Source organism: Papio anubis, chromosome 8, assembly GCF_008728515.1.
Source record: "Papio anubis isolate 15944 chromosome 8, Panubis1.0, whole genome shotgun sequence".
NCBI lineage: Eukaryota > Metazoa > Chordata > Mammalia > Primates > Cercopithecidae > Papio > Papio anubis.
The window spans coordinates 49,755,498-49,777,817 of NC_044983.1; the positions used below are offsets into that span (position 1 = coordinate 49,755,498).

The 22,320-nt window shown below is 42.5% G+C and overlaps 1 protein-coding gene across 5 annotated transcripts in view; it reads right to left on the minus strand.

Annotated features, from left to right (window-relative positions):
• Positions 1 to 20,199, minus strand: part of LYPLA1 (lysophospholipase 1) — a 50,671-nt gene extending 30,472 nt beyond the window's left edge. The window contains exons 1-2 of one of the 5 annotated variants that reach the window (XM_031669563.1): positions 19,520 to 19,721; positions 19,081 to 19,112 (exon numbers count right to left, since the gene is read on the minus strand). Coding sequence is in view for 2 of the 5 variants with exons in the window: in XM_031669558.1 (XP_031525418.1) it covers positions 19,081 to 19,112; positions 19,944 to 20,012 (101 nt within the window). In the remaining 3 variants the exon portion in view is untranslated. Of the gene's footprint in view, positions 1 to 19,080; positions 19,113 to 19,519; positions 19,722 to 19,943 lie in introns of those variants that run through there. The other 4 variants (XM_031669562.1, XM_031669558.1, XM_031669559.1 and 1 more) reach the window with 4 other exon arrangements.
• Positions 20,200 to 22,320: the final 2,121 nt, after the last annotated feature.

The window sequence follows — 22,320 nt, forward strand, 5'->3', positions numbered from 1 at the left end:
AAGCAATTCTCGTGCCTTAGCCTCCTGAGTAGCTGGGATTACAGGCATGCACCACTACGCCCCGCTAATTTTTTGTATTTTTAGTAGAGACCGGGGTTTCACTATGTTGGCCAGGCTGGTCTCGAACTCCTAACCTCAAGTGATCCGCACTCCTCAGCCTCCCAAAGTGCCGGGATTACAAGTGTGAGCCACCGCACCCAGACCGGCTGAACATTTAAGATTTGAATACTTGATTATATCATAATCCAATTTTCAAAATAATTTTCAAAGATAGCACAAATCCAACTCAAAAAAGTTCTTACACCAAACCAATCTGAGTTTAGAACTGCATAACAGTTGCAAAGCAAAGCAACTGATAAATTCTCTCTTTTTTTTTTTTTTTGAGATGGAGTCTCGCTCAGTCGCCCAGGCTGGAGTGCAGTGGCGCGATCTCGGCTCACTGCAAGCTCCGCCTCCTGGGTTCACTCCATTCTCCTGCCTCAGCCTCCCGAGTAGCTGGGACTACAGGCGCCCACCACCATGCCCGGCCTATTTTTTGTATTTTTTAGTAGAAACGGAGTTTCACCGTGTTAGCCAGGATGGTCTCAATCTCCTGACCTCGTGATCCGCCCGCCTCCGCCTCCCAAAGTGCTGGGATTACAGGCATGAGCCACCGCGGCTGGGCCAGTTCTCTCGTCTTATAATTTCAGTAGAATTAGGAATAAACTTAACAATATGTGTATAGTTAGCTTTGCAAATAGATTTTAATGTGCACAATAAGCAGTATTTTGCAGCAATAATAAATACCTGGCATATAGGCTACCATTCCTAGATCGTGGGCCCAGAGTAGACACTTTTTGTGCACTTTCTGTCACAGAGCTTTGACCAACAAAGGTATCCAAGCAGCATATAAGATAAAACACTAGACTGGGTGCAGTGGCTCAAGCCTTTGATCCCAGCACTTTGGGAGGCTGAGTTGGGCGGATCATTTGAATCCAGGAGATCAAGAACAGCCTGGGCAATGTGGCGAAATCCCCATCTCTACTGAGAATACAAAATTAGCTGGGAGCGCTCCTGTAGTCTCAGCTACTCGGGAAGCTGAGATGGGAGGATCACTTGAGCCTGGGAGGCGGAGGGTGCAGTAGGCGAAGATCACACAACTGCACTCCAGCCTGGGCAACAGAGTCCTCGCCTCCCCCTGAAATAAATAAATAAATAAATAAATAAATAAATAAATAAAACCTGTCTGTTATCTCTGCAAAAGATAACAGCATAACCACATTATAAAATGTTTTCCATGGTTATTGCCAATGTTTATTTTCTGTGAGCTGTTTTCATTTCTATTTCAATTTCTAAGTATATCGTTACTTTATTTGAGCTAATGACCTCAGGGATAACTAAATAAGCTTTAAACATTACAGTATTATTTCAGCTAATTATAGCTTTGGGAATAAATAGCCACTTAAAAACAAAGTCACACTTATAAAATAATCTTCAGGCTGGGTGTGGTGGCTCACTCCTGTAACCCACCACTTTGGGAGGCTGAGGTGGGCGGATTACTTGAGCTTAGGAGTTTGAGACCAGCCTGAGCAACAATGGCGAAACCCTGTCTCTACAAAAATTAGCCAAGTGTGGTGGCACACGCCTGTAGTCCAAGCTACTGGGGAGAATGAGGTGGGAGTTGCACTGGGCCACGAGAGTACCATGCCACTGCACTCCAGCCTGGGCAACAAAGCAAGACTCTGTCTCAAAAAATAGTAATAACAATCTTCTACCTATTTATTAGAGTTCAAAATAAAATAAAGCTTCAATTATGTTCCTCAAAACATTACTACATATAATAAAAGCTTGACCTATATCATGGCTGGCTAAGGCAGATGACAGCCTTATTCCCTTATGTTTTACACTTACAAAGTATATTGAGAAGTAAATATGTATGTAAATTGATGGTGACTATAGAAACAGAATTTTAAAATGTAATTTATTTATGTATTATGTTTTTTGAGACGGAGCCTCTCTCTGTTGCCCAGGCTGGAGTGTAGTGGGGTGATCTCGGCTCACTGCAACCTCTGCCTCCTGAGTAAAAGTGATTCTCCTGCCTCAGCCGCTCGAGTAGCTGTGCCACCATACTTGACTAATTTTTGTATTTTTAGTAGAGACAAAGTTTCACCATGTTGGCTAGACTGGTCTCAAACTCCTGACCTCAGGTGATCCGCCTGTCTTGGCCTCCCAAAGTGCTGGGATTATAGGCATAAGCCACTGCACCCAGCCAAAAATTTAAATTTAATATGGATTTTAGAATTGTTATTAACACAATAAAACATTGGCTATTCTCTCCATACCAAAGAACTCTATAGCACTGGCTTTTTGAATACTTACAATCTTTTGCATGTATTAGACATTTGTCAAAGAATAAAAATGCTGGAGTTCACAGGGAAAAGTACAAGAGCTTTAAGGTATGGACTTTGTAGTTCAAAGGCCTTTTGCTGTACTCACGAGTTTCTAGCCCTGTCTGGAGTAACAGGCTGTTGAAGAGTTGCCTCTCAATTATTCACCCCAAATATACAGACAATGCAACAATGTTTCACAGTAAACTTTGACTATTCGTGGTTCTGCCCCTATCTGTGCTCAAAATTGCAATTCTACAATTATTAATATTATTCATTTATATTTTGTGCTACTCCTGTGTTTATGCCTTAACCACACAGATCCTTGTTTTCCCTACTATATACACACAGTTTTTGGCCAGCAGCTCTAGTTCAATGAAAGAGCTCAAGAAAATGCCTTTTTTTAAATAGCAGAAGACATGCTGAAGAAAAAAAAAACAACAACTAGGAGATTATTTTATTTTATTTTGAAAGAGTCTCGCTCTGTCACCCAGGATGAAGTACAGCCTGCAACCTCTTCACTGTAATCTTCGTATCCTAGATTTAAGCAATTCTCCTGCCTCAGCCTCCCGAGTAGCTGGAATTACAAGTGCGCTACCATGCCCACATAATTTGTGTATTTTTAGTACAGACGGGGTTTCACCATGCTGGCCAGGCTGGTCTCAAACTCCTGACCTTGCGATCTGCCCACCTTGGCCTCCCAAAGTGCTGGCATTACAGGCATGCGCCACCACGCCCAGCCTTTCTTTCTTTTTTTTTTTGAGACAGAGTTCTGCTCTTGTTGCCCAGGCTGGAGTGCAATGGCGCAATCTTGGCTCACTGCAACCTCTGCCTCCCAGGTTCAAGTGATTCTCCTGCCTCAACCTCCGAGTAGCTGGGATTACAGGCATGTGCCACCATACTCGGCTAATTTTTTTATTTTTAGTAGAGACGGTTTCGCCATGTTGGCCAGGCTGGTCCTGAACTCCTGACCTCTGGTGATCCGCCTGCCTCCACCTCCCAAAGTGCTGGGATTACAGGCATGCGCCACCGCAACTGAGGAGAGAAATTTAAAAAACAAACTTCTACATGCATGAGAGATAAAGACTGAGATATAGACTGTGTCCTCAATGAACCTGAAGTCTTGTAGGAGAAACAAGATATAAACACACCACCATACAAATCAAAATTTAAGCACTACAAACAAGTTACAAAGAATGTCAAAATGTGGAAGAGAAGGGAAAGATTAGTTTCAGCTATGAAAATCAAAAAGAATGTATAGAGCAGGAGCAGTAAGACAGAGGCCAGGTTTTCCCCACAATGCACACGCACATACATACACACCATAGTATGTTTTATTCCTTATTATAATTAGGGGAGAAAAGACAAAAGTAGAAAATGGAAAGCATTTGGAGTGGCGCAATCAACAACCAATCCTTTTTTAAAAAAAGAAACAATCATTAACAGCTTAGCTCCTACTTGTTATAAGACTATATGTATCTACAGTTTTAGAATGTACTTTTTTTTTCGTAGACAGGCTCTCACTATGTTGCCCAGGCTGGTATCAAACTCCTGGCTTCAAGTGATCCTCCTGCCTTGGCTTTCCAAAGTGTTTGGATTACAGGCATGAGCCATTGCACCTGCCCAGGATACACTTTTTCCACTTAAATCGCTGGAATTCTAATTTATCAAATATTCTTCTTTCTAAACATTTTGGCATTTCAATTTTTTTCACACAGATTTCTTATTGTACAGTCTTATAAATGAATGTTTGCAGACATCATTTTTTCCTTAGAAAAAATTCTTTAAAATGTTGTCACAAAAATCTTTTAAAAAATTAGGCCTTTGCATCTATATTGTTAAATGAGGCTAGAAGAATATTTTAAAATCAGAGATAGAAATTGAAGACACCTCAGATAAAGTAGGTTAAGATCACATGGTGAAGAAATGATTGCTGTGCTCTGTATTTGAATGTTACCAGGTAGTCCATAAGTAATCCACAGAAAAATCAAATGACAAATATTATCATCTTAGGAATATCACTCTAAGCAAATACAGCTCTAACTCTCATGCAAGCTAAAAATAATGAAAAGCTCAATTTTTCATAGTACGAATATACAAACAGTTCCCAACTGTTTGTTGGGTATAATGGCTAAATTTACGATTTTTTGATTTTATGATGAATTTATCATGATGTAGAACATCTGTATATCAAAAAATATTTAACAACAGGGGTCAATAATTGTTTTCTGCAAAGGACCAAAAGAGTCAACATTTTGGGCTTTACCAGCCAGAAAGTCTCTGTTGCAACTACTCAACTCAGCCACTCTGGGATGAAAATTAACTATAGACAACATGTAAACAAAAGGATGTGGCTCTGTTTCAGCAAAACCTTATTTATGTACAATAAAATCTGAGTTTCATATACTTTTCATGTGTCACTAAGTCTTAAGTTTTTTCCTAACCATTTACAAAAAGTAAAAACAAGTAGCAGCGAAAATGCATGGGATGCAGCAAAGGCAATGCTCAAATGGAAATGTATAGCTGTGGACATCTGTTTTAAAATAAAGATCTCAGGCTGGGCATGGTGGCTCACGCCTGTAATCCCAGCACTTTGGGAGGCTCAGGTGGGCAGATCACCTGAGGACAGGAGTTCAAGACTAGCCTGGCCAACGTGGTGAAACCCTTTTTCTACTAAAAATACAAAAACTAGCCTGGCGTGGCAGTGAATGCCTGTAATCCCAGCTACTTGGGAGCCTGAGGCAGAAGAATCACTTGAACCTCGGAAGCGGAGGTTGAAGTGAGTCAAGATCGTGCCACTGCACTCCAGCCTCAGAGACAAAAAATAAAATAAATAAATATAAAAATAAAGATCTCAAATTAACAACCTAATCTACCTGAAAACAACAACAACAACAACAACAAAAACTTAATCCACAGTAAACAGAAAGAAGAAAATAATAAAAACAAGAAGGGAAATAAATGCAATAGAGGCCAGTGTGGTAGCTCCCACCCATATTCCCAGCACTTTGGGAAGCTGAGGTGGGTGGATCACTTGAGGTCAGGAGTTAGAAACCAGCCTGGCTAATGTGGTGAAACCCCATCTCTACCCAAAATACAAAAACTAGCCGGGTGTGGTGGCACCTGCCTGTAGTCCCAGCTACTCAGGAGGCTGAGACAGGAGAATTGCTTGAACCTGGGAGGCGGAGGTTGCAGTGAGCCGAGATTGAGCCACTGCACTCCAGCCTGGGTGAAAGAGTGAGAGTCCATCTCAAAAAAAAGAGACTATCAACTAAAGCAAAACTTGGTTCTTTGAAAAGATCAACAAAAAATGGCAAATCTTTAGCTAGATCAACCAAGGGAAAAAAACAGAGAAGACTCAAATTATTACAATCAGGAATCAAAGAACAGACTACTACTAACTTGACACATAGAAAAGATTATAAGAGAATAGTATGAACAATTACATGGTAATAAATTAGATAACCTAGATTAAATAGACAAATTCCTAGAATGACACAAACTACCAAAAACGGATTCAAGAAGAAACAAAATCTAAATAGGCCTATAATAAGAAATTGAATCAGTAATCAAGTCTCACAGAGAAAAGCCCAGTACAACACGGCTTCAAGGTGAAGTCTACCAATCCAATGTTTAAAGAATCCTTCTCATTTCCCCTGCCCAAAAAAAGACGGAACACTTACTCATTTAGAAGGCCATTATTACTCTGACGTCAAAACCAAAGGGTATGAGAAAAAAAAAATGACAGCCAGGCGTGATGGCACAGCCAGGTGTGATGGCTCACGCTCGTAATCCCAACACTTTAGGAGGTCGAAGTCGCGGGACTGCTTGAGCCCAGGAGTTCAAGAGCAGCCTAGGCACATGGTAAGACCCCATCTCCACAAAAAATAAGAAAATTAGCCAGGCATAGTGGTGTGCACCTGTGGTCCCAGATACTTGGAAGTATTGTTTGAGCTTGGAAGATTGAGGTTACAGTGAGCTGTGTTCACTCCACTGCACTCTAGCGTGGGTGACATAGTGAGACCCTGTCTCAAAATGAAAATGACAGACTATCTCACAGGAATATAAATACAAAATCCTAAAAACTACCAAACCAAATCTATCGACATATAATTAGGATTATACACCATGACCAGGAGGGATTTTCCCTAGAATGCAAGGGCGGTTCAACATAAAAATTTAATAAATACAATACACCATTTTACCGGAGATTGTAGCCAGGGAAACTGGCAAGATAAACGGCATCCAGATTGGAAAGGAGGCAGTAAAATTCCCTCTCATGATCTTGTGAGCTGAGTATCTTATGATCTTATATACAGAAAATCCTAAGAAATCTACAAAAACATCCTAAGAGTTAATGAGGTCAGCAAGATCCCAGGATATAAAAAACTTATCAAAAAGGAATATTTCTATACACTAGCAATCAACAATATAAAAATGTAATAAAGACAACAATTCCATTCATCATAGTATACAAAAGAATAAAATACTTAGAGGAATAATTTAACAAAATAAGTGAAAGACTTGTAATCTGGGCAGGGCATGGCAAGGTGTGTCTGTAATCCCAGCTACCCAGGAGGCCAAGGCAGAAGAATCGCTGGAACTCAGGAAGCAGAGGCTACAGTGAGCCAAGATTGCGCCACTATATTCCAGCCTGGGCTATAGGGCGAAACTATCTCAAACAAACAAAAAAATCATCAGGATGAAAAACTGTTGTGCTGCAAAACATACTACCAAGAGGGTGCAAAGACACCCCACGCAATGGGAGACAATATTTACAAACAATATATCTGATAGGAGTCTAGTGTCCAGACTATATAAACAATTCTTATAAATCAACAACAAAAAGGCAACCCAATTTTTAAAATGGCAAAGGATCTGAACAGATATTTCACCAAAGAAAATATGCAAATGGCCAATAAGGATGTTTGAAATGCTTGTTCTCTGGTACCATAAAGAAATAGCATTCAAACATAAATTTATTAAGGTCATGTTTACTTCCTGCAGAAAGGGTACACTCGCCAGCAGTTATGCCACGAGAGTACACCGAACAAAGGAGACAGAGTCATAATCTGACGAGTCCACCCTACTGCTGTGTCAGGTTTCCATTAGCTGGAACGGGACCTCACATTCTGTATTTGTCCCGACTGGCTAGCAACTTGGAACTTTTTAAAACAGGCAAAGGTAGAGGAGAACAAAGGAAGGAGGAAGTAAGTTGTGGAATGCTGAGAAAGATAACACTTTTAAATACGGAAGAAGAACAGGCTGTGACCTAATGCTTGCTTGGACCAGTATAAGCATGCCAGGGTAAATATTTAGGCTAAATTGTGGGAGCTAAGAGCTAAAGTACATTGATTTCTTTATTACGGCTAGCAGACATTTCAGAATGTTAGCACAGGTCTTCGAATAAATTTTGCTTTTAAGAGAAGTTGTTATTTATTCCTAATTAGATGCGGAGGAAAATCTTTGAAGAGGGACCTCTATTTTACTTTTTACAAGGACATGAGATGATGCTCAACATTAACCATTAGGAAATGCAAATCAAAATCACAATGAGAGAGCACTTCACATACAAATGGATGGCTATAATCGAAAAGACAATAACAAGTGTTAACGAGGATGGAGAGAAATCCGAGCACTCACACACTGCTGGTCATTTATCTTGGCAGAAGTGTAAAAAAGTGCAGCTACTATAAAAACTGTCCTGGAGTTCTTCAAGAGTTAAACATAGAGCTATTGACTCAGCAATTTGACTCCCAGGTATATACCCCAGAGAACTAAAAACATATGTCCACACAAAGTCTTGTACATGAATATGCAGGGTAGTATTAGTTATTAGAGTCAAAAAGTAGAAACAATCCAAATGTTCATTAATTGATGAATGAATAATTTTTATGTGAATTTTCTTTTTAAGAGATAGAGTCTCACTATATTGACCAGGCTAGACTTGAACTCCTGGCCTGAAAGGATCCTCCTGACTCAGCCTCCCAAGTAGATGAGACTACAGGCACATGACACCATGCTCAGCTAATTATTTACTTGGCAATGAAAGAAAGCAGTACTGGTACATGTTACAACATAGATGAGCCTGAAAAACATTATGTTATAAAGTGAAAGAAGCCAGATGTGAAAGACCAAGTATCTGATTCCACTTCTATGCAATATCCAGAATAAGCAAATCAACAGAAACAGAAAAAGATAGTGGTTGCCAGGGAGGGGAATAAGTAGTCTGCATATGGATTTTGGGTTTCTTTTGGGGATGTTGAACATATTCTGGAATTAAAACAGTGGTGATAGTTGAATAACTCTGTAAATATACTAACAACTACTGAATTGTATACTTTAAAAGAGTGAAGTTTTTGGTATGTGAATTATTAAGTACAGTAGTTCCCCATCACCCATAGTTTTGCTTTCTGTGGATTCAGTTACTTGCATTCAACCACCATCGAAAAATAGATGAGTACAGAACAAGAATGTATTTTGAGAGATCACATTTACATAACTTTTGTTACAGTATATTGTTATAATTATTCTATTGCTGTTGTTCACCTCTTACTGCCTCATTTATAAATTAAACTTTATCACAGGTATGTATGTATAGGAAAAAAAATAGTTTTCCTATACATGGGGTGGGGGGGACTTTGAACATACGTAACAGTACTAATACTAATATGTATGTATTAGAATGTATATAGTAATACTGTAATAATGAGTGGCAGGTCAGAATTGAACCGTGGGCCCTTGTTTGCCAACCTCTTTTTTTCTTATTTTTATTTTTTGAAATAGGGTCTCACTGTCGTGCAAGCTGGAAGTGCAGCTCGGCTCACTGCAGCCTTGACCTCCCAGGCTCAGGCAATCCTTCCACCTCAGCCTCCCAAATAGCTGGGATTACAGGCACACTCCACCATGGCTGGCCAACTTTTTGTATTCTTTGTAGAAAGTGGATGATACGGTTTGGCTGTGTCCCCCCTGTACCCCCTCCCCCCGGCAAAATCTTTCCTTGAATTGTAATAATCCCCACGTGTCAAGGGTGGGACCACGTAGAGATAACTGAATCACAGGGGTGGCTCCCCCCAATGCTGTTCTCGTGATAGGGAGCTCTCATTTGATCTGATGGTTTTATAAGGGGCTTCCCCCTTCGCTCAGCTCTCATTTCTCTCTCCTGCCACCTTGTGAAGAGGTGCCTTCTACCATAATTTTCAGTTTCCTGAGGCCTCCCCAGCCATGTAGAACTGTGAGTCAATTAAACCTCTTTTATTTAGAAATTACCCAGTTTCGGTAATTTTTTATAGCAGCAAGATAACTAATACATGGGGTTTTGCTGTGTTGTCCAGACTGATCTCGAACTCCTAGGCTCAAGCCATCCTCCCACCTCAGCCTCCCAGAGCACTAGGATTACAGGTGTGAGCCACCACGTCTGGCTCCAACATCCATTCTACATAAGAAATACTAAGAACCAGGCAGGGCGTGGTGGCTCATGCCTGTAATCCCAGCACTTTGGGAGGCCGAGGTGGGTGGATCACCAGAGGTCAGTAGTTTGAGACCAGCCTGGCCAACAAGGTGAAACCCTGTTTCTACTAAAAATACAAAATTTAGCCGGCACAGTGGTGGGCACCTGTAATCCCAGCCACGCAGGAGAATCGCTTGAACCCGAGGCGGAGGTTGCAGTGAGCCGAGATCACGCCACTGCACTCTAGCCTGGACAAGAGTGAAACTGTCTCAAAAAAAAAAAAAAAAAAAAAAAAGAAAGAAGAAATACTAAGAACCCTTACATGAGAAAAAGAAATAGGAATCTTGGGTTCTAGTCCCCACTCAGCCACTATCTAAAAGTGTGGCCTCAGAAAGCTCTGTCAGTCTGGTGGTTCTCGGAATTGTGATCCCCAGACCTGTAGTATCGGTATCCAATGAGAACTTGTTAGAAATGCAAATTCTGGCCAGGCACAGCAGCTCATGCCCGTAATTCCAGCACTTTGGGAGGCCCAGGTGGGAGGACAGCTTGAGCCCAGGAGTTAGACTAACCTGGGCAACATAGTGAGACCCTCATCTCTACAAAAACTTTAAAAAATAGCCAGGCATGTTGGCACACAGGTGTACTCCCGGTCACTTGGGAGGCTGAACCCAGGGGGTCAAGGCTGCAGTGAGCTGTGTTCACACCACTACACTCCAGCCTGAGCAACAGAGTGAGAGACCCTGTGGAAGCAAGGAGGAGGAGGAGGAGAAGGAGGATGAGGAGGGGGAGGCAGCGGCGGCAGCGGAGGTGGAAGAGGTGGAGGCGGCAGTGGAGGACCCCGTGGAAGCGGGAAGAGGAGGAGGAGAAAGAAAGAAGAGAAGGAGAAGGAGGAGGAGGAGGAGAAGAAGGAGAAAGAAGGAAGAGAAGGAGGCCGTGAAGGAGAATGAGACAGAGAAGGAGAAGGAGGAGGAGAAGGAGAAGAGGAGGAGGAAGAGGAGGTGGTGGAGGAGGAAGAGGAAAAAGAAAGGAGAGAGAAGAAGTGGCCTGCAGACAAATTCCTGGGTCTCATTCCAGACCCACTCAATCAGAAACTGGCAGTGGGGCCCAAGAATCAAGACTTTTAGGTGATTTTGATGCATGTTATAGTATGAGAATCAATTACTTTCCAGTTCAGTTTTCCCATCCATAACCTGTAACTAGTTGTACTGGATGATTCAAAGGCCTATACAGGTTATAAAAATCTGAATCCAACCATATTAACATAAAAAGTATGGCCAAGCTGTATCCAACTCTTTTGATAATTTTCAATGACAATGAAAAACTCAAGATTTAAGAATTCTGGCTGGGTGTAGTGGCTCACACCTGTAATGCCAGAGCTTTGGGAAGCCAAGGTGGACAGACTGCTTGAGCTCAGGAGTTTGAGACCAGCCTAGGCAACATAATGAGACCCTGTCTCTACTTAAAAACAAAATAAAACAAAATCAGGCCCTGTGTGGTGGCATGCACTTGTCATCCCAGCTACCTGGGAGGCTGAGGTGGAAGGACTGCTTGGGCCGGGGAGATCAAGGCTGCGGTGAGCCATGAGCACACCACTGCACGGCAGCCTGGGTGATAGTGTGAGACCCTGTCTCAAAAAATATAATAATAATTCTAAAAAGCTTCAATTAAGCTGAATCTAATATTCAGAATCCTAGATTAATCAGAATATATTTCATTTTATTGTCAGAAAAAAGGAAACAAAACACAGACACATACACACGAGGTTTCTAAGAGCCCAAAAAGTGAATTTCAGCACATAACTCCCCAAAATATTACAAATTGACTCCAATCTGTTTCTCCATTGTGATCTTTTAAAAAGGACTGCAGAGGCCAGGCACAGTGGCTCATACCTGTAATCCCAGCATTTTGGGAGGCCAAGGTGCGCGGATCACCTAAGGTCAGGAGTTTGGGACCAGCCTGGCCAACAGGTGAAACTCCATCTCTACTAAAAATATAACAATTAGCCGGGCATGGAGGTGGGCACCTGTTATCCCAGCTACTTCGGAGGCTGAGGTAGGAGAATTGCTTGAACCTGGGAGGCGGAGTGAGCTGGGATCATGCCACTGAATTCTGGCCTGGGCAATAGAGCGAGAATCTGTATCCAAAAATAAAAAAAAAGACTGCAGAGTAACTAAAGCATTCTTTCCATTTGCTCATTATCCTGTAGTAATATGGGTGTAGAACTTTTTAAAAACTCAGAGATTCTGTCTGGGTTTGCACAAGAAACACCACTCATCCCCATCCCCACTCATGTAGTACGTTATCATTAACTCTCCTATCAGTCCCAATCAGTCTTACCAACTAACTAGACAAGAAAAAAAAATGACCTAAGATAGATCAGATTCTAGGCTGAACACCAGAAGTAGGGTTGATAAAAGAGCTAAGATCGTTCACTTTTGGATAACAAGAGTGTGTCCACACTGAGAATTATGCAAATCTACAGAAAGAATCAAGTGAGAGACCATAAGGCCAGGGAAAGGTAGTGAGAATAATGGTGTAGTTGAACAGTGTCCCCGCCAAATTCACATCCACCTGAAACCTCGGAATGTGACTTTATTTAGAAACAGGCTCTTTGCAGATTTCCTTAGTTAAGGGTTGAGATCACACTGGATTAGGGTGAGCCCTAAATCCAATAACTGGTGTCCTCCTAAGAGGAGGAGAGGACAGATACACAGCAAAGAAGGTCACATGAAGACAGAGGCAGAGGTTGGGCATATGGTGCCTGAGGCCAACGAAAGCCAGGAGCTATCAGAAACTGGAAGAGGCAGTTTCCATTAGAGAGAAGGTATGTGGCCCAGTTGACAGCTCGGTTTTGGACTTTTGGCCTGTTTAACTGTGAGAATGAATTTCTGTTGTTTTTAATCCATCTAGTTTGTGGTTATTTGTAATGGCAGCCTTAGGAAACTAATACATGTGGTGACTGATATTCCTCATATGTCTCGCCCTTTAATTCCTTATTTATTCATTTATTTGCCCAACAAATACTTAGTACTCTTACATGTCCTATATTATTCTAGCACTGGGAATACAGTATTAATTAAAACAAAACACAAAAAATCCCTGTGCTCAGGTGAATTTTATGGTATGTGAATTTTATCTGAATTAAAGTTGATTAAAGAAACCTTTGCCTTCATGGACTTTATATGCCAGTGGGCTGTCCTTCTATCCTTCCACAAATTCTAATTTTTGTTTAAGCTAGTTGATGAGCTTTCTATTCCTTGTAATTAAATGATCTCCAAATCACATTCTATAATTCTATTACTAATAGTTCTTGATTACAGGAAGACTTGCAAACTTATTATGGTCACAAAACATATCCATGTTGCCAATTTATTTTCAATCCTCACTTGTTTGCCCTCTCAGTAAAATCTGATCCAGTCAACCACTTCTTTATCTTTCAAACATTCTTCTCTATATTTTTATAATCTCCTTGGCTTAGGAAATGTCACAGGGACTGGTAATACAGGTAAGTAATTCCTGGAATACTGGTAATACAGATAAGGACTGGGGGGTAACAGGGAAGGGGGCACATGAAGAGAACCAAGCTTTCCACCTGGCCTTTCCTCCTCCCTGTTTCCCCTTAACTGGAACTGAGCTTTCAGGTGTCACATTCAGCATATAGGGAGAGGTCCCATGAAGGAAGCATAGCAGTGAGCTGGTGCAACTGGAGGGGGGAACTCCAGAGTTGCACTGTTGGCCAGAACCCCCCAAGAACAGAAGTCAGGTTACTCACAGAATTACAAATATGGAAAGGGAGAAGGCTATAAAAAACCCTGTGGTGCTGGGCTGCAATTGGAGGAATCATTGTAAGTTCAAGATTTTGAATATTTATAAAATACTAAAACTGTATGTGTGTACATACGTATGTATGTGCATATATTCTTAGCTGTGTCCACTGCAAGGGTCTAGATCTGGGAGCACACATAGCACCCAGATCTCACTGTCTACTAAAAGGAATCAGGGTTCTTAGAAAAATGGCTGAGTCCAGAACTAGAGCAGGAAACACATAAGACAATCCTAGAAAAAATCTTGTACTATAAAGTGAGGAAGTGATCAAATAAGGATGAGGATATGTCCAAAAGACATTGAGTACCAATTTGAAAGGGTTACTGTGGCCAACTAAAGGACAATTTGAGCATCAAAATAAATAACTGACTTGATTGTTATCCTCTGAATACAACAGGAATCCAAGAGTCTGTACTGATTTAAAATTTTAAAACAAATGAGCACGTACATATGTACTCTTGAAAAGTGTCAAGGTCATAAAAGACAAGGACTGTTTCAGAATAAAGAAAACTAAGGAGAAATGATAGCTAAAGGCGATATGTGATCCTAGACTGATAAAGGACACTGTTGGCTCAAACCAATGAAATATGAATGGAGCTGGTGGATTAGATCATAGTATCCAATCAATGTTAACTTTTTAATGATGGTTATACCGGAGTGTCCTCGTACTTTAAAACGTACACTGAAGAATTAAGGTGTAATGAGGCAACACGTCTGCAACTTATTCTTTAATAGTTCAGAAATATTAACAATTAAGTAATCTGGGTGAAAGGCATAAGGAGCTATAAATGCTATTTCTGTAACTTTTATGTAAATTTCAAGTTACTTTAAAATAAAAAGTTAGAAAGTTTAAAACATAATAGAACATAACCCATTAAATAAATCTGAGTCCAGGCAGGACACAGTGGTTCATGCCTATAATCCCAGTACTTTGGGAGGCCGAAGTGGGCAAATCACTTGACGTCAGGAGTTCTAGACCAGCAGAGCCAACATGGTAAAACCCCATCTCTACTAAAAATAAAAAAAACTGACTGGACAACACAGTGGCTCACGCCTGTAATCCCAGCACTTTGGGAGTCCAAGGTGGGTGGATCATGAGGTCAGGAGCTCGTGACCAGCCTGACCAACATAGTGAAACCCCAGTCTCTACTAAAAATACAAACAAAATTAGCCGGGAGTGGTGGCACGTGCCTGTAATCCCAGCTACTCAGGAGGCTGAGGGGAGAGAATCACTTGAACTCGGGAGGCAGAGGTTGCAGTGAGCCAAGATCATGCCACTGCACTCCAGCCTGGGCCACAGAGCAAGACTCGGTCTCCAAAAAAAAAATTAGCCGGGTGTGGTGGCACGCACCTGTAGTCCCAGCTACTTGGGAGGCTGACAGGAGAATTGCTTGAACCTGGGAGGTGAAGGTTGCAGTGAGCCGAGATTGCACCACTGCACTCCAGCCTGCCTGGGTGACAGAGTGAGATTCCGTCTCAAAAAATAAGCAAATAAATAAATAAATAGAAAATAAATCTGAGTCCATACTAACTAAATGGGGGGTAGCAGATTAATAAACAAAATGAAATGACAAAAAAAAGGAATGACAGAATTAGAAAATCACACTGTAGAAATGATTGACTCAAGCGAGAATTATCAATGGATGGTAAAAATATTGGGTGAAACCTTGATGAACAATTTGCAGTCACAAAGTATCTCCCCACAACTTACTTTTCAATTACAAAAGGAGAGTAACTGCAGTAGAGACCTGGAAGATACCACCTTAATCAAGTGATCCAAGTTACAACAATAAAGGGACTTGGCATCATTAGTCTACTGATGTGTGCAATGAATAGGACATACTGTTTACATAGTATTTATACCAAAAATGCATAAACTGAATCTAATCATGAGGAAATATCATACAAACCCAAATTAAAGGACTAGCCTGTTCTCTGCAGAAGTGTCAATGTCATGAAAGACAAAAGAAAATCTAGGGAATTGTTCCAGATTAAAAGAGACTAAAGAGACTAACTACAATGTGTGACTAGGGAGGAGATGGCTATAATGGATATTAATGGAACAATCTGGCAAAGGTTGAATGCACAGTATATTAGATAATACTAAATGTTAAATTTAATGGGATAACTTTTCTGTGATTATATGTTTAAAATATTCTAGTCCTTCTCACGCACAGTTTTGTTTTCCATGGTTTCAGCTGCCCACAGTCAACTGTGGTTCGAAAATATTACATGGAAAATTCCAGAAATAAACAGTGGGGGATGCTCTAAAACCCCAAGTGAATGCCTGAATCCATGGATAACACCAAATCCTACACATATTTTTTTTCCTATATATAATACTTGTGATAAAGTTTAATGGGTAAATTAAGCATAGGAAGAGATGAACAATAATAAAACAATTATAACAATATGTCAACATCATTTCTCTTGCACTTTGGGGCCATCATTAAGCAATGTACTTGGATAAAAGCACTACAGGCTGGGTGAGATGGCTTATGCCTGTAACCCCAGCACTTTGGGAGGCCGAGGCAGGCAGATCACTTGAGGTCAGGAGTTCCAGACTGGCCTGGCCAACGTGATGAAACCTCGTCTCTACTAAAAATACAAAAATTAGCAGGGTGTGGTGGTGCACACCTGTAGTCCCGGCTACTCGGGAGGCTGAGGCAGGAGAGTTGCTTGAACCTGGAGAGCGGAGGTTGCAGTGAGTCATGATCGTGTCACTGCATTCCAGCCTGGGTGACAGAGCGAAACTCTGTCTCAAAAAAAAAAGCAAAACAATACTGCAACAGTTGATCTGATAACCCAGATGGCTACCAAGTGACTAATACACGGTGAATCCATACAGCATGGATACGCTAGGTAAAGGAATGATTCGTGTCCTGGGTGAGATGGAACGAGATTTCATCACAATACTCAGAATGGTGTACCATTCAGGCCAGGCGTGGTGGCTCACGCCTGTAATCCCAGCACCTCGGGAGGTGGGTGGATCACCAGATGTCAGGAGTTCAAGACCAGCTTGGCCAACATGGCGAAACCCCGTCTCTACTAAAAATACAAAAAAATTAGCTGAACGTTGTAGCACACGCCTGTAATCCCAGCTACACAGGAGGCTGAGGCACGACAATCCCTTGAACCTGAGTGGCAGAGGTTGAAGAGAGCCAAGATCGCGCCACTGCACTCCAGCCTGGGTGACAGAGCGAGACTCCATCTCAAATAATAATAATAAAAAAATAAATAATAAAATAAAAAAGAACAGTGTACAATTTTAAACTTATATACTATTTCTGGAATTTTTCATTTAGTATTTTCGAACCACAGTTAACCACAGGTAACTGAAACCATGGGAAGCAAAACTGCAGGTAAGGGGAGACTACAGTATCTTAAATATTAAATTGCCACTTGTCAGGCTGACAGACTCAAAGTTTCATCATGCACTCATGGAACCAATCTAGAGTCAGTTTTTCCTTAGCACTATCCCACCAAATAATTTCAGAACTGGAGACCTGTGTTTTTGCTTTTATCACAACAGGTTAAAAAGGAGGATAATTTTTTAATACAAACTTAACTTTTGGTCAAGATGTCATGGATGTTCTTGGTATTTTTTATCCTAACAGTCTTCGCCATTTTCACTATGAACTTCAGTCTGTGGAATCTGCCTAGACTGAAGTTTTTTTTTGCCAGGACTAATCATTCAGGCATAGAAGCTCTCATTATTGGCAAAATTAGAGGGTAGCAAACTTCTCCCTGACTTGCAACATCAAGAAAGGTTTGCCCATAAAATAAAGATTCTGCTATTCGAGTTTCATTTGGTAAAATAAGTTCATCATTTTCACAGGACTACTGGATTGCCAGAAAGAGTGCTGCAACCTCTTCTGTAACTCAATACAAGGTTTGTATTACATAACTTGACTTACTAGGCAAAAAATAGGGATCACTTTTAAGTGGTGGCTCACGCCTGTAATTCCAACACTGTGGGAGGCTCAGGCGGGGGGATCACTTGAGGTCAGGAGCTCCAGACCAGCCTGACCAACACGGCAAAACTCCGTCTCTACTAAAAACACAAAAACTAGCTGGCATGGTGGCAAACACCTATAGTTCCAGCTACTCAGGAGGCCTAGGAACCCAGAAGGCGGAGGTTGCAGTGAGCCAAGATCACGCCACTGCACTCCAGCCAGGGCGACAAAGCAGACCAAAAAAAACAGACAAAAATCTAACCTAATGGTTTTTTTAAGAGTCTCACTGTGTGGTCCAGGCTGGAGTGCAGTGGTGCAATCTTGGCTCACTGAAGCCTCTGCCTCCCAGGTTCAAGTGATTCTCCTGTCTCAGCCTCCCTAGTAGCTGAGATTACAGGCTTGCCCGACCACAGCCAGCTAATTTTTGTATTTTTAGTAGAGAAGGGGTTTCACCATATTAGCCAGGCTGGTGTTGAACTCCTGACCTCAAGTGAACTACCGGCCTCCGCCTCCCCAAGTGCTGGGATTACAGGTGTGAGCCACTGTGCCCGGCCCCGGTGGTTCATTTTAAAGAAAATTCAGTCGTTTTGGGGCTACTTTATCAAAATTTATGTATCTTCAGTTTTCCTCTATTTCTGCAATTTTTAAACAACATTCATATTTTGCTTAAGTTTCACAGATTATCACCGATTTAAATATAAAAACAAAAACATTTCAATATAGAAAAAGGTTGAGTAAAAGATAAATCATGGATCTAAAGTTAGCACAACAGGCCAGGCTCAGGCGGCTCCCGCCTCTAATCTCCGCGCTTTGAGAGGCTGAGGCTGAAAGATCACTTAAGCCCAGGAGTTCAAAACTGCAGTGAGCTATGATCCTGCAATTGCATTCCAGTCTGGGTGACAGAGCAAGCCCCTGTCTCTAAAAATAATAGAAAAGAAAAAAGCACACAAACAAAAAATAAAACAAAAATAAGTACAATCAGTACAACAAAATGTTTGATAAGCCTCCAAATATATCTGAGTTGCCTCCCCTGCCTTTCAACTCATTAGGGTGAACATCTAATCCCTCTATTCAGAATGCTTCATGCCTTACGTTGCCACTGGTTCTCTTATCAAAATCATCTAGTTCTTCTCTTCAATCTGCTCTGAAATTTTAACTGCTCTGGAAAGCTCTCAATTGCACACCGTCCCTACTAAACATTCCACTGATCTCTGGTATCAAACACCCAAAGCAACTAATGAGGAATTTGCAATTTTAATATGTTCCAGAAACCGGAGTTAAAAAAAAATCAATAAACTCACGATAAGGGGAAAATTCTGAAGGTTTTCAAAATATAAAATCACCGCACTGTAAGATATATTAACTAGTAATCGTTTAAAATACAATTTTAGCGTCCTTAAACATTAAACCTTTGAACGCGTAAACAAAAGTTGCATGACCCAGTTTCATCACTGTTACTATTAACAATAATAATGGTACCTACCCAGTATCTCCCAATCCATGCAGGAAAATCACCTATAAGAGAAAAGGAAAAATAATAAGCAATTCCTAAATAAGCCCACACAGGATTGTTACACACTAGCTTTGCTTAAGGTGGAAAACGGAACGAAACCAAGAGAATTACACAACACTATCTTTGGCGACTTAATCTCTATCGACCTCTTTTAAATGGCAAAAACTCCAATCAACTTCTCCCTTTATTTCCTGAGATAATGAATGGGGGGTTAGCACTCAGAGGTCCCAGTTAGACAATGAGTGCAAATTATCACATTCTAAGAAAAACAGTTTATCTCTTTCAAGTCAAATCAGGAACGTCTCTCATATACCCTGGAGAATTTTTCCATTGCAAAAGCAAGCTTCCGTAGGCAAAAATAAGTTTGAGTTTTTGTACACGAGTTTCCTAAAAAAACACTACGTCTGACCTTGTAGGACACTTAATCTTCAAACTTCTTGTATTGAGGACAAGAGTGCGAGATGATAATAAGGCGATTTCCTGGCGCACTTAGGTTTCCCTCACCCACACACCAGGCAGAAACACGCTGCAGAGGAGGACGCCGTGCCCCAAGGCCGGCCCGCGGGGGTCCCGGGGCCGCACTTCCTCCGCAATGGAGGGGGGAAGCTGGGGACTGGCCCTCGCCCTGGCTGTGACCCCCCCCCCGGCTGCCCACGCCCCCCGCGGACCCGGCCGCGCCGACCACCCGCGCCGACCATCCGCACCCCACCCAGGCCGGGAAGAGCGTCCTGATCCGCAGGCCGCCACCCGCCCACAACGCCCACCCCGCGCGAGGGGCAGCCACTGGTGGCCGGCCCAGTGGACCACTCCGAGCCCACGCCTACGCCGCTCACCGCAGCGGTGGCCTTCCGGGCGGCGGGCACGATGGCAGGGAGCGGGGTTGACATGTTATTGCCGCACATACACCGGCTCAGCTCAGCGCAAGCGGAAGGAAGAGCGGGCTCCCGGCCGCTGCCCAAGGGCGTGCGAGCGGCGAGTCCCGGCCGGCCCCACCGGGAGCACGCTCAGGCGCGTGCGCGCCAACGCGGCCCCGCGCTACCTTCCGCGCGCCCCCGCGCGTTCAAGGTCCACCCTGCCCTTCGCCCGCCGCCCCTCCCTCCGCGCCTCACAATGTCTGGGCAGCTCCCTCCCTCCGATTGGCTGCGGCGGCGGCTCGGACTGGGCTGCGCTTTTGCCACGCCACGCAGCCCGCGCATGCTCGGTGCTGGCAGGGGAAATGCGCTCTCAGGTGCAGGCTGAGGGTCGGTCTCTTGGATCTTGGCTTAGGTTTTCGCTTTTCTGGCGCTGTAGTGAAAAGAATGAGCCCCGGAGCCAATTCACCCAACCCCAGGTGCTCCTTGGTTTCCTGCAGCCAGGGTCTATCATTTGTAAAAGTCTGGATGGACTGGGAGAGACTGGTGGAGCTTTGGTAGTATTTCCGTTTGGGGCTACAGCAGTATGTAGATTTGGGTTCAACTTAGCTTCTTTACACTTTAGTTGGAAAGGATAACGTTTGTCTCCAGAAATCCACTACTTCCCCAACTTGATCGACAACACTTGTTAATGTATGGATATTGACACAGTACAGGTTTAAATGAGAGATAAAGCCAGCTGGTCTTCTGGGTCGGGTGAGGACTTGAAGAACTTTTCTGTCTCATGAGAGGATTGTAAAACGCACCAATCAGCACTCTGTGGCTAGCTAGAGGTTTGTAAAATGCACCAATCAGTACCCTGTAAAATGGGCCAATCAGTGTTCTGTAAAGTGGACCAATCAGCAGGACATGGGCTGGGACAAATGAGGAAATAAAAGCTGACCATGCCCTCCCTTCCCCCAGCCGAAGGGGCCGACCGCTGGGGTCCGTTTCCATGCTGTGGAAGGTTTGTTCTTTCACTCTTCACAATAAAACTTGCTGCTGCTGCTCAGGTTTTGGGTCTGTGCCACCTTTAAGAGCTGTAACACTCCCAGCACTTTTGGAGGCTTAGGCGGGTGGATCATGAGGTCAGGAGATTGAGACCATTCTGCCTAACACAGTGAAACACCGTCTCTACTAAAAATACAAAAAAATTGGCCGGGCATGGTGGCGGGTGCCCGTAGTCCCAGCTACTCGGGAGGGTGAGGCAGGAGAATGGCATGAACTGGGAAGGCAGAGCTTGCAGTGACCCGAGATCACACCACTGCACTCCAGCCTGGGAGATAGAGTGAGACCCCGTCTCAGAAAAAAAAAAAAAAAAAAAAAAAGAGCTGTAACACTAACCACGAAGGTCCACAAGCTTCATTCTTGAAGTCAGTGAGACCACGAACCCAACCAGAAGGAACCAACTCCGGACACATAAGTAGGAGACTAGACTGACCTTTTCTGCACAGGTGACTTTATGGCCTAAAATGTAGTCACTCAACAAATGTGTAGCATATGGAATACATGGTAAGATCTGGAAGAGAGCACTAGATAGAAACACTTAAAGCCAAAATGCCCTGACCTTCAGAAGGTTACAATTAAGTGAAGAAACTCAAAGGACATACTGGATACAATCCTTAGAGAGTAAGGTTGGGAAGGAAGCTGTAAAAAACAACACTCCATTTCATTCACACCGTAACCAGTGTCAGAGGTGTGTGAACCAGAGCAACTCCATTTTAAATAGGAGCTGAGTAAAGAAAGGCTGAAACCTACTGGGCTGCATTCCCAGACGGTAAAGGCATTCTAAGTCACACGATAAAATAAAAGGTCAGCGCAAAATACAGGTTATAAAGATCTTGCTGATAAAATAGTTTGCAGTAAAGAAGCCTGCGAAAACCCACCAAAACTAACATGGCAATGAGAGTGAACTCTGGTCGTCCTCACTACTGCACTCCCATCAACGCCATGACAGTTTATAAGTGCCATGGCGATGTCAGGAAGTTACCCTGTATGGTCTAAAAAGGGGAAGCATGAATAATCCACCCCTTGTTTAGCATATCATCAAGAAATGACCATAAAAATGGGCAACTGGCTATGGAGTAGGCATTCTTTTATTTCTTTACTTTCTTAATAAACTTGCTTTCACTTCACTGTATGGACTTACCCTGAATTCTTTCTTGTGTGAGATCCCAGAACCCTCTCTTGGGGTCTGGATTGGGACCCCTTTCCTATAATACCAGCGTTCTGAAGGATTTGGGGTCTTATTCACACTGTTTTTAATCATTCTTGTAGATTGGATTTGGACAATGAGGATTTTGTGGGTTCTCCAAAAGTT